Source organism: Aulonocara sp. 'chitande type north' Nkhata Bay, linkage group LG13 (assembly GCF_057382095.1).
Source record: "Aulonocara sp. 'chitande type north' Nkhata Bay isolate Kocher_YH1m ecotype deep benthic linkage group LG13, A_spYH_male_GT1.1, whole genome shotgun sequence".
In the NCBI taxonomy this organism is placed as follows: Eukaryota; Metazoa; Chordata; class Actinopteri; order Cichliformes; family Cichlidae; genus Aulonocara; species Aulonocara sp. 'chitande type north' Nkhata Bay.
In genome coordinates this window covers 4,302,646-4,314,910 of record NC_141356.1, presented here as the reverse complement: position 1 = coordinate 4,314,910, position 12,265 = coordinate 4,302,646, and the positions used below count along the sequence as shown (strand labels likewise).

The window sequence follows — 12,265 nt, the reverse complement described above, 5'->3', positions numbered from 1 at the left end:
GTCACATACTTTTCTGCTGCTCCTGACTTCCTCATGCAGTACCACAGTTCCTCTCGTTGCTTTCTCTCGAATGTGTCTATAGAGACACGCCAGACCTTCTCTGCACTCCTCCATCAACACTCTCTCAGCAAACATCACATCTGTAGTGCTCTTTCTCAGCATGAAGCCATACTGCTGCTCACTGATCGTCACCTCTCTTCTTAACCTAGCGTCAACCTCTCTCCCATATCAACTTTACGAACCTGGCCCTTCTGGTACTCAAGGCAGGTACATATCTCACTGCGCCACACTCTTTCTCCCATATCAACTTTACCTCTCTGCACATCACCCTTCATCACTACCAGTTAGAGCTGGGCGATATGAGATTTTTTCATATCACGATATGTTTTTTTCATTTCAGGCGATAACGATATATATCACGATATAAGCCAAATAACTATATTTGTAAGATTTAAATGTGCCGTTGCTCACAAGTAAAATGTGAAATAATCAGCAGCTTGTTTTTATTTAAATATTTATTCCCCATAATAAGTTCAACAGGGTAGATGTACTTAAGGAACATGAGACTTTTTCAGATAAATAAAGGCAAATATTGCAAACTACACAAAAGGCAGCCGCTAAAGCGTTTAAGTTTCAAAATAGAACAAACGAAACAGACTAAATTGTCAATTCCACTTAGAAACAAAATATTAATTCTAAAAATAAATCTTAGTTTGTTTTACAGAAGATCAGACAAAACTGACTAACTTTTGTCAATATCAAATAAACTGAGAACTAAAAGGAAATTCTCAATCTCTCCTTGTTGTATAGCTGAGCTTTTCAAACAGTTTTAACAGTTACTTTAGTCTGACAAAAGCCAAATGACGAATTAGCGCTTCCAGTCAGAGACTGAGGCTACGTCCACACGTACACGGGTATTTTTGAAAACGGAGATTTTCCGTTTTCGTTTTAAAAAATAATCCCGTCCACACGTAAAGGCAGAAATGAAGGAAAACGCTGCTATGAACATGCCAAAGCAGCAGGTGGCGCTAGATTCCTAACCGTGCAGAAATGTTGGCCAATCAGAAGTCTAGAAGCCTCGGTGGGAAAAAGTAAACAAAGCTGGGGCATAGAAGCTAGTGATGGGATTTCCGGCTCTTTTTAGAGAACCGGCTCTTTCGGTTCGGCTCACTAAAAAGAGCCGGCTCTTTCGGCTCCGAACCGGCTCTTCAGGTTGTTTTGTTGCTTTAATTAATTTATTATTAACAGTATTATAAAATTATGCACAAAAGGAATTACTAACGTAAAAAAAGTGGTTTTATTTATATATGTTTATATATAAATATATGCGGTGGTCCCTAGAGACAAAACACGTACAAACTCCAAGACACATTTCTAGCATGAACTGAACTTCCAAAGCAGAGCTACTAGATCACTTAAATTACACAATTGAAAGCATGTGTGTATTGTTTGTGTATTTATACACAGGCACTCATATATATTCAAATAATTTAAAAAAAAATGTTCATTTACCTGTTACTACCACACAACAAATCCAGTCATTGGTACTTGCTGGCTTGTGTAGCCACCTGGTAACAAAAGTTCAACACTGCCCCCAGCATCCTGGAGCACTTCTGTTGTCTTTTGTACGTGTTTTGAGTTTTTATGTGCTTCTGAGTTTTTACGTGTTTTGGAGTTTGTATGTGTTTTTACGTGTTTTGACATGTTTTGGAGTTTTTACGTGTTTTGGAGTTTGTACGTGTTTTTACGTGTTTTAGAGTTTTTACGTGTTTTGGAGTTTGTACATGCTTCCGAGTTCATACGTGATTTGAAGTTTGTATGTGCTTTATCTCTAGGGGCCACCGTAAATATACTTTTATTTATTCACTCCACATAAAATGTAATAAATAAATCATATAATACAAAAATCAACTATTCACATTTCAACTTTTAACTATTTAAATTTTCAGCTTTTTCCTTTTACAAATTTAAAGTGAAACAACACAAAACACTGCAAACCACAACACAATTAAATATAAATTAAAATATGAAAACAAAAAGAAACATGCACATTCTCTGTCAAATGGACCTGCATGAATAAACTTTCTGAATCCTTTATCATCTGCAACTGAAAATAGTTGTGGATGATTACTATACCTTTCTAATGTGACGTTGTTGTCCCTGGCTCTCTTTCTCTCTCTCCCCCTCTGGATCTGTTCCTGTGCTACTGAGTGTAACTACTGCCCCTCCCCCCTCTGCCCAGCGTAAAGCACAAGGCTCGCATGCTGAGTGAAGCAGAAAAAAAGTGCGAGCGAGAGGGTGAGAGAAAAAAAACAAAACAAAACACACGTGACGGCTCGCGATAAGGAGCCGGCTCGCGTCGTTCACGTCAAAGAGCCGGCTCTAAGAGCCATTTCGTTCGCGAACGACCCATCACTAATAGAAGCAGAACCGAGTCGTATGTGTGGAGGGACAGTAACTGTGTGTGTATGTAAGCATTTAAACACTGCAGAGAGTAGAATTAACAGTAACAGTATTGTAGAAATCCATTTCACCGAAACAATAACGTGGCGCACAGTGTGACGCATGCACCAGTTTATTGTATTTCCAGACTTGCTTTCGGCACAATTTACAGTGCATGCTACTCTGTTTTTTGTCAGACTTGAAATAGCCGAAATACCTTCACACTACGGAACTTCTTTGGCTCTTCCGTTCGACAATCTCTCCGGCATTGGAACCATCATCTGTTTTCTCTTCGGTCACGCTCGGTTGATTTTTCTAGTCGGCACACTCATTTCCTCCATTATGTGCTGGCTCTATTACCCGCTGGCTGCTTCCCAAACAAACACACGTGCGGCTTGGCACTTGTGCTGTACGTAACAAGTCACGTGACGTGACGCTGCGGCTGTGATTGGTTCGGCTCTGCGCTACTTAATTTGGATTGGCTGACCTTTTTTTTTTTTTTTTTTTTTTTTTTTTTAAAGAGGACAAGAGCGGCGAGGTCTATCGCGATAGCTTAATTTCTCTATCAAGTAAAAGTTATATCGCGATACATATCGTTATCGTTCTATCGCCCAGCTCTACTACCAGTACACTTCTTCTCAATTCCTCAGGTGTCCTCTCGCTCTCCAGGGTTGTATTAACAATCTGGTTAAAAGGTCCACTGCTGTCTCTCCTAGACATCTCCTAGCATCCTGGTACTCCTGTCTAATTTCTTCTTCTTCAGGACAATTGCACTTTTTCATTTTCCTTAAATTTTTTCTCTGTACTTCCTCATTCCTCCATTTAGTGTCCTTGTCTTCTTTCCTCTGTCCAGAGGATACACAACATACCTTCCCTGTATTCTCCCTCGTTTTAGTTGTACTTTCCCAGACAACTAGCAACTCTTCCCTACGACCTGAAGCTTGTCTCAACTTCTTCCTGAAGTCTTTACAACCTTCTTCCTCATATCCTTATGTCTGTTATTTGGTTTTGACTAGTTGGAGTTTGAATTAATAATAATTGACAACTTTACAGCCACTATTATAAAAATCAATTATCTAAAATTCAATTTCATCCTTGCTACTTCAAACGTACACTGTAGATATCTGTTCACACATTGCTTTGGAAATAAAAATTTATTTCTGTCAAGTAATGTAATTATGATAAGTAATTATGATAAGAAAAATTTAATTATTGATAAGTCTTGCTTAAATAATAACAATTCAATTTTATCTATCTAAAACTGCATTTTGGATATGCTCACTGAGTATTCGCCGAATTCTGCTCTGCATGGATTCGTCGTGTCTTCTGTGTATGCATAAAATAGCATACACAGAAGACACAAACGCAGTCAAGATTGCTGGAGTTTAATGGTTAGATGCCATCTGTGTCTTTACTTCCCAGTCGTAGCAAAACTAAGAAGGCAGGTGGTGGATTTGTAGTTGGTGCTTGTGTAGTTTGGAGGGATGTGTCTTTATTTAGTCTTTTACAGAATCAAACATGTAAGAGCAACAGTGATAAACAGTCTAATGTAAGCGAATGATGTTAGCTTTCTGCCTGTTAATCAGGCATTTACTCCACGGCCAAGAAATGGCTTTGAAATTACTTTTGAATATTGACTATTTTTTCAAGGCATACACATGTATTGTGAAAAACTGGATGTTTTATATGTTACATGTAGTTTAGTGTGGTGTTAATAACGTTGCTTTGCGTTGGTATTTGGAGAAAATTACTTTGATGTTCTTTAGGATGACATTGGCAAAGTCAGTGCTGCTTTATCCTTTTCAGACTTTCTCTCATTTATAAGGGAACATGCAAACAGGGTGACCTCCATGTTATCTCTCTACCCAACCAGGATGGCAGACTTCATCTTGAACCTTGTGCTCTCACTCTGCCCCAACATATCTGATGTATTAGGAAGCCTCAAGGCCCCTCCCAGGGCCAGTTGACCCAAATTAGTTGAGCTGATTATTTCCTCAAAAGCCTCGAGTAGCTGTGCAGGTTATCCATACAGCTACACCCAACCCCACATCTGATTGCAACTGTTAATTTAAAGCTGACAGTCAGACAAAGTTAAAAGATGTCTGCCTTTGTTCATCAGCCAGGACCAACAGGATTGATGGTTTTCTAGTTTCCTTAATAGTCTCAGTTTTTTTTTCTTGAATAGCATCTCTAATTAAACAGTTAATAGAGAAGACATGAACAACATATTCATTATTCCAGAAAACAATGTCCCAGTGACATTCCTGGAGACTGGTGGCACTGTGTAATGCTACTCTGTAAATTTAAAAATTTATTTTCTGTACAAATGCAATTAATGAAAGCCATTAACAGAGCAGTGAAAGCTACATGAGTCAGTTATTTGACACACTGTAGCTGTCGTATTTATCTGTAACTGAAACAGTCATTGACTCAGTGTGTGAGATTTACATAAGATATAAGTCAATAAGTGTTATACAAGTGATGCAGTCGTATTTTAGTTTCTTCTCTACACTGTTTTCCCGTTTCCGCACCAACCACAGTTTGCCCTCTGTTTGCCTACACCTTAGACCTTTTTCCCCCAACTGATTTTATGCTCTATTATCCCCTCCGTATGTCTCCCATCACCCCTGTACTTCCATTTTCTTCTCTTTCCGCAGGTGCTCACGATTCATTCACTCACAAGAATATATTTGCCTTGAATCTGCACACACAGCACTGTTTCTATTTATCCTTCCTCTTCATCCTTCAAAGGTGTCTTTCCTGCTGTGGTTTACGCTCCTTTTCTTCCCGGTACATCACTATACTGCTTACTGTATATTTTGTTACCTTGATGCAACATATTGAAAGTAAACAGGACTCAGTTATGTTTGGCATTTTTATCTCATGTTTTTACTTTCTTTTTCACTAAAATAGTGCATACAGTGCTACGCTGAGTTGTATCTGTAGGTTTTTCTTTCAGTCTGCATACATACATATATACATATATAACTGAACAGCCACTGAGTGCTACTCATATTGACTCGTATGGACTTTAGACTGTATAATTTAGTTTTAAAAATTGTCGATGTATAAGTATTAATGATCTAATTATCAAGCATTGTGGATCAATAAATCTTAACACCACATAGTGGGTAGGTCCATCTCTTGGAGTGGTTCACTTCATTGCTTGCTGATAGAACACTTTTGGTCTCAGTGGTCAATCTTTGGTCAGATGTGGCTGCATCGTGTTGCGTTCCAGGATCTGGTTGAAGTTTCTTGTTATTTTCATTTCATTAGTAGTTTTAAAACCATTTCTTATCATTTGTGCACTGACAACATTTAACTGTACCTCTCATTTAAACCTTACAAATTGGATAAATTATTAACAATGAATTGATTGATTTAATGCAGTCGATGGTTGGATTGCAAATAACCTTTTCCAGCTTAACACAGACAACACAAAATCTCTACTTATCATGTCACACACCATTATTCCCTAAATTAGACAATGTCTGGGGTCTTTCACATTTACTGTGAAAGCTAATGTATAGAATCTTTGGTTCAATTTGGATTTATTTTTTTTTTGTACTTTTAACGCCCAAATCAAGTCTCTTCCTTTTTCCATTTAAGAATTGCTAAACTCAGGATTGTTGTCTCAAAACATGAACTGCAGGTGCTCAGTCTTGCCTTTTATCTCATTCTGCTTGGATTTTTGTAATAGTCTATTTTCTTGTCTGTCTAAAATGTCTGTTAATCTCCTCTATTTGTCCAGAATGTTGCTTTAAGGCTTTTAAGTCTCATTCATAATAGGGGCAGCTGTAGCTCAGGAGGTCGAGCGGGGCATCTACTAATCGTCTGCACTGGCTTCCCAGGTCAGATTTAGAGTCAGTTTAAAACCTTGGTTTTTACCTTTATTCCCTATGAGGTGAAGCCCCCACTTATTTTGTTAATCTACTCCACCCCTATTCACCAAGTCGGATCCTTAGGTCGATAGATAAAGGTGTTCTTGTTATCCCGTGTAACCATCTGATAACAAGGGGAATTGTGCAGTCCAAACTTCAGGGCTCTTTGCTCCCTTGACTCTGGACTCTGTTTCATCCTTTAAGAAACTACTTAAACCTGCAAAAATAATAATAATAATTATTATTATTATTTATGCCTCTAAAGCACATTGTAACTGCTGTCTTATCTTGAAAAGCACTATAGAAGTAAATTCTTACTTACTGGAAGTACTACTATTAATGTTGATGTTTTTGTTTTATCATTAGTGTTAATATTAGATTTATATGACACTTAATCGGTCTCGCTTGGTATACTTTGGCATCTCTGGGTTTAGCTGGCACATACACCCACATACATCACGTCACTCATTTTGTCTCAAAAATGTCCTGATTTCAATAAGGTTGCTTTTTATACTGTAGCATTGACTTTAGCTGTATTACTGTTGTACTTTTTAATGCTGTTTGGCAGATTAAATCAGCTGCGATATCTTTCAAGGGCTTTGAGTGTTGGATACTGGCTGTTTAAACCAACAGGCTGCTGTCCCATGGCCCTCTGCCTACGGCACTAGACTCTCTTTTTTGACTATTATTTCAACAGTTGTGTTTTGTTGTTGTAACAGTTTTCTGTTCAGAAGATGGATCTTTTATATATTAACATGTTTTTCATTGTTCTCTCTTCAGATTTAATTAAAACTTGGGGTTTTTTTCTACCAAGAAATGTTCTGTTTGTCTCAGACATGTTCACTGATGTTGTCTGCAACATTTAAAGAAAAATGCCGTTACCTCACAGTATGTGGGCAATAATTGAGTCTGCTTTTGGAGTGTGTCTCTCGGTTAGTCCTGAGATAGACTGGTGAATTGTCCGGGCTGTTCCCCTTCTCTTGTCCTTTGACAGCTTTGATTGGTTCCGGCCCAACCGTGACTTTAATGTAGCAGAAAGATGGACGGATGGAAGAAAGTAGGTCATCTGTGAGTGAAACAAGCAAATTCAAGAAGGAAAAATAAAATTGCTTAAGCTGGATGTGTCAACCTTCCGCCAGCACCACTCTATGTATCTGCAAATATTTAGGCAAATCAACAGAACAGTGAATAACACTGAGGCTATTGAATATTTTTCCCAATAAAATTTCCTCATAATATGCAAAGGCCTGAAAAGTAATTATATTCCTATTATAACCAATAGAAGACCAGCTGGTAATGTTTGAAATGGCAGTTAAAGTTGATGTGTATTTGCTGCTTTTATAGCTCAAGGCGCAGCTCATTTTGATGTTAATAGCTGAAACTAATGGTCTGCCTTAGTACAGTAATGACAGTTTTTGTTTTTCTCTGTTTGACCTTTGAGTTACTGTTGAAGTTTTACTAAAGGCACTGACTCACTGTAACACACGTCCAAAGATTCCCACTCCATTTGATATTATTTATATTGTGTTTCACTCTTTCCTTTGTTCACAGTTCAAGGTTACTTTATTTGTCACAGTACAACAGACGTGAAGCTTCTTGCACAACGTCTTAAAAAATGGTTCTCCTTGAAAAGTATAAAAGAGTAAAAGTAATAACAGAATAAATGAGAAAAGAAAAAAATGGAACAAAACAAACTTTTCTCACAGTCAGTAATTTCAGTGTGCTAACATGTGCTGTGAACATAAAGTGAATGTAATTCTTAAGTCATTGTTTAGGTGAGCTCACAGCAGCCTTTAAAGTGGTGATGGTCTTTGTGTGAAAACTGTTCAAAAGTCTAGCGGTGTGTTTTTTAATGTCCTGTATCGTCTGCCAGAGGACAGATATTCAAAGAGAGAGTGCGCAGGGTGTGATGACTTCTTTATGAAGTTTATTGCGTTGTTCCCAGTAAGGATGTTCCTGAAGCATCTAACAACTAAGACAGCGAGCAATTACCTGCCTGCACAGAGATTAGCTCTGCACAGACCCATTGAGTCAGGGTTGTGCATTTCTAGCTTGTGCTGACAGAAGGTTTCAAATTTGTGTGTGTGTGTGTGCGTTTCATAGAAGTTCAACCTCTTAATGGGGACATTAGGGGGAAGCGTGATTCTTAGGACTCTCAAGCCTAAAATTAGCTAGCTAACATAATATTAGCTTGTAACCAGCTGTTATTGCTTCACTGTCTTGTTGTCAGCTGTCCGGAGACAGCAAGTTCATCTGTCTGCTGACGATATGTAATTGCAACAATATCAGGAATAAATAAGCTTGAACAGAAGTCAGGGCTGCAGATCAGGAGAATATGTTTGAGTTGAGGAGGAAGATGAGCTGCAAATAAGGAGGAGAGAGAGCAGTGGTGGTGTAGGTGAAAGACTTGATGAGAAAGAGATGATGAAATATGTTAAATGGTCAAATATAGTTGGAACTTTTTGTGATCTTTAAATTTAAACTAACCTATGAAGCATAGTGTATGAATCAGAATCAGAATCAGAATACTTTATTGATCCCTGGGGGAAATTATTTTTTGTTACAGTGCTCCATTATAAACCAATTATAAACCATGTGGTGCCAGTCTGTAGCCACGTATATAAAATGATTAGGCAAAGAGTCTATTGTGTCTATTTTGGTCACTGTGGCAGTTTTGTGTTTTTAATAGATTAATTTTAAGTTTATGATAATGTATCGATTTGTTACTGTACCCATAAAATGCTTGTAAATAAAACACTCAAACTAACACTGACGCTTGAAAAATGGAAACATGGGTTATAGGGCTGGGCCATATCATACCTTTCACGGTAATACCGGTATAATGTTGGGCAACGATAAAATGAAATATTGCGATAGAATTTGGGTAAAACGCTCAGTGCCTTTGTTTTCATACGCACATGGCAAAAAAAGCATGGCAGCGACGGAGAATGAGGAGGGCGAAAGCGGATCGTTGAATGAAACGGAACTGGTTTGTAAAAATGCTGCAACTTCAGTGTGGAACTGGTTTAGCTTTCATCCCTCAGATACACAACAAAGCACTATTTTTGGTAGAGCATGCTAGTGGGCCGTCGTTATTACCGTGTTTTTTGGAAAATACGGCACACTTAAAATCAATCCTTTGACTTTTCTGAAAATCAACAGCGCCCCTTATAATCCCGTGTGCCTTGTGTATGAATTCTGGTTGTGTTTACTGACCTCGAAACGATTTTATGTACACAGCGCTCGAAAATTTGTCAAATGTTTTAGTACGACTTTGCTAAGCTACGAAGCCGCACCGCTTGATGGATTGTCGGAGCATTACGGCTATCGTAGGCAGCATATTTTTGGTCATATCGCCCTGCTCTAATGGGTTGGTTGAAGGGCTTGGTGATGATTGAGTCACGACGTTTGTTTCTTTGTCAGCGACAAATCTGCAAAACTAATGACCTACGAATGTTCCAGCCTCAAACAGAAACACATGGGATTTAGATGACCTTGTGACATTACCTGTTATTGCACACTTCTAGATCTATAATGAGTATATATATTATATTATATGCTTCCTCACTCACATCAGTCTTCTATAAACAGGTTCAGACTCCCGAGAGAAAACCCCACAAACCAACATGCAGCGCCACCTCTCACACGTCGGCTCATTTCCGTTCCTCTCCTATACATATGAGCCATACACACAATAACACAGTTTTCACAGTCAGTACACATCCCCTGATTTTTACACATGCACACAGACATACTGAGGAATGAATTTTGGATTCGGCAGGCGGATATTGCTTTACAGCTGTGATTAGTCGGCCCATGAAGAAAGAGGAAGCCGGCAGCCTGCTGATTTGGGCAGCTATTAACCGGCATCGGGGCGCGCTGGCCTATCTGTGCATATGTCAATTATAAAAATGCGATTACAGCCTTGTAGGAGGGGGAGGATTTGTGTTATCCGCAGCTTCTTGCGCTCGCTCTCCCTTTCACACAAACACACTTTCTCTCCTCGTCCTGTCCTCTGTCTCTCATTCACCTCTGCCTGAGTCTGAAAAATGCAGTTATGAGATATTTTTTACTTGGAAAACTCAAAGTAATGTGGTGGGGAGTGAAAGGGGGATAGAGCAAGGAGAGAAAAAGATTTCTCTGAGTTATTTTTGTTTCCCATTAAAACTGTTTTCCCCACATAATAGTAATAACATGAAAGTACCTAAAAGCTAAAATGTATTATAGTCTCTTGTAATTCTTGGAGTAAACAGTTTTCTCAGGCGAAATCAAACCACGTTTGCTTTGTTATCTTTGATTTTCTGAGTATAGCATCTCATAGAAATTCCACCTCTGAACTATGGCAGCTGAGCTCTGGCGGAGTGATGCGTTAAGCTCGGTCCAGGATCTGACTGCATAATGAGCTGCTTTCTTAATAAAACAGATATGGAAGGCACCCAAGTTGAAGCTGAAAAGCGGTGCATCGAGCCACCTGGGGGTGGCTCGATGCACCGGCGGCACCCTGCTCCAGGGCTGGGCCCCCATGCACCCACCCGCCCACAACCCCGGCAACACACCAACCAGGACCCAAGCGACCGAGGCCCGGTCCGGGTCCCAGCCCAGAGACGGAGCGCCCCCAGAACCTCACGCCCATCCCGGACCCACCCAGGGGCAGCCAGGCTACCAGGTCAGTAACCCACGTCCGTCAGCACAGACCCTCCCCTAGCCCCGCTGCACGCAGCCGCGAGGAAACAGTCACCTGAGAGCCAACAGAGCCCCTAACCGGACATGACCGCTACCCCGGGTTGAGCCCCCCAAGGAAGATGCCTCCGGGGAACCCCCCCGACGCCCTAAGCCTGTCCCTACCCCCACACCAATCACAACAGTGAAGGCGGGACCAAACTATGACCCCCCACCCCCACTAGGTGATGGAGCTGATCAAAGGAGCCCAGAGCAATTGATCTGATGTGGTGGCAGAGGCTGTATCAAGACTAATGTAATCTAATAGATAATTTCTATATTGGTTAGAATTAAGATTATTTTTATTTTTCCAGTTCATGAGGACTGTTTTCTTGGCTATGCATAGGGCAGTGAAAACCATATGGGCGATATTCTTTTCTGAAGTGACATTATCTAAGCTGCCCAACAAACACACTAAGGGGGAAGTTGGAATGTTACATTTCAGACACTTCGATAAGTCTTCACATATCTCGCGCCAAAACGTCTGAACTGGTGGACAGAACCAAAGAGCGTGGATATAATTGTCCGGTGAATTGGTTTGGCAGTGTGAGCAGTTGTTGGTAGACGTAAAGCCCATCTTGAACATCCGATGGCCTGTATAGTGCACTCTATGTAGTATTTTGTATTGAATTAATTGAAGACTGGGATTTCTAATTAGATGAAAGGTTTTTAAGCAAATCTGAGACCAGAAGTTTAGGTCTAAGTTAACTAATAAATCCGCTTCCCATTTTGCAATAGGAAGTGATATTGATTCATCTGTTTTAGACAGCATTCTGTATATTTTGGATAGTAATTTGGGGGGTTTAAGAGTAAGAAATTGAACCACACTTGGTGTTGTTTGTAGTTCAACTTGACCCGGTTTAAATTTCTTTTTTACTATGGATTTAATTTGTTGATATTCTAAAAATCTTTTCTTGTTGATCCCATATTGTGTAACTAGTCCGTCAAATGAAATAAATTCTGTTCCTTCTAGTATATGTTCTAAATATTTGATTCCTTTACCACTCCAATCTGAAAAGTTTATCATATTATTGTTTTGTAATATGTCAGGGTTGTTCCAGATAGGTGTACGTTTGCATGGGATTAATGAAGACGCCGTCAATTTTAGAAACTCCCACCATGCTGTCAGAGAAGAGCTGATCTTCAGCCTTTAAAAGCACAGTTTAACTTTTATAGGGACAGTTATGTCCAGGTTTAAGAAAATCCACATATTTAGCCCTTTA

The 12,265-nt window shown here is 39.5% G+C and overlaps 1 protein-coding gene across 4 annotated transcripts in view; it reads left to right on the top strand.

Moving 5' to 3' along the window:
* LOC147315478 (stromal membrane-associated protein 1-like) overlaps positions 1-12,265 on the top strand; it is a 161,918-nt gene that overhangs the window by 123,781 nt on the left and 25,872 nt on the right. For 3 of the 4 annotated variants that reach the window (XM_086258319.1, XM_086258321.1, XM_086258320.1), the window contains one exon: positions 10,747-10,989. The exons of the other annotated variant lie outside the window; for it this stretch is intronic. In XM_086258319.1, the coding sequence (XP_086114445.1) occupies positions 10,747-10,989 (243 nt within the window). The remainder of the gene's footprint in view (positions 1-10,746; positions 10,990-12,265) is intronic. 4 annotated transcript variants of the gene reach the window in all.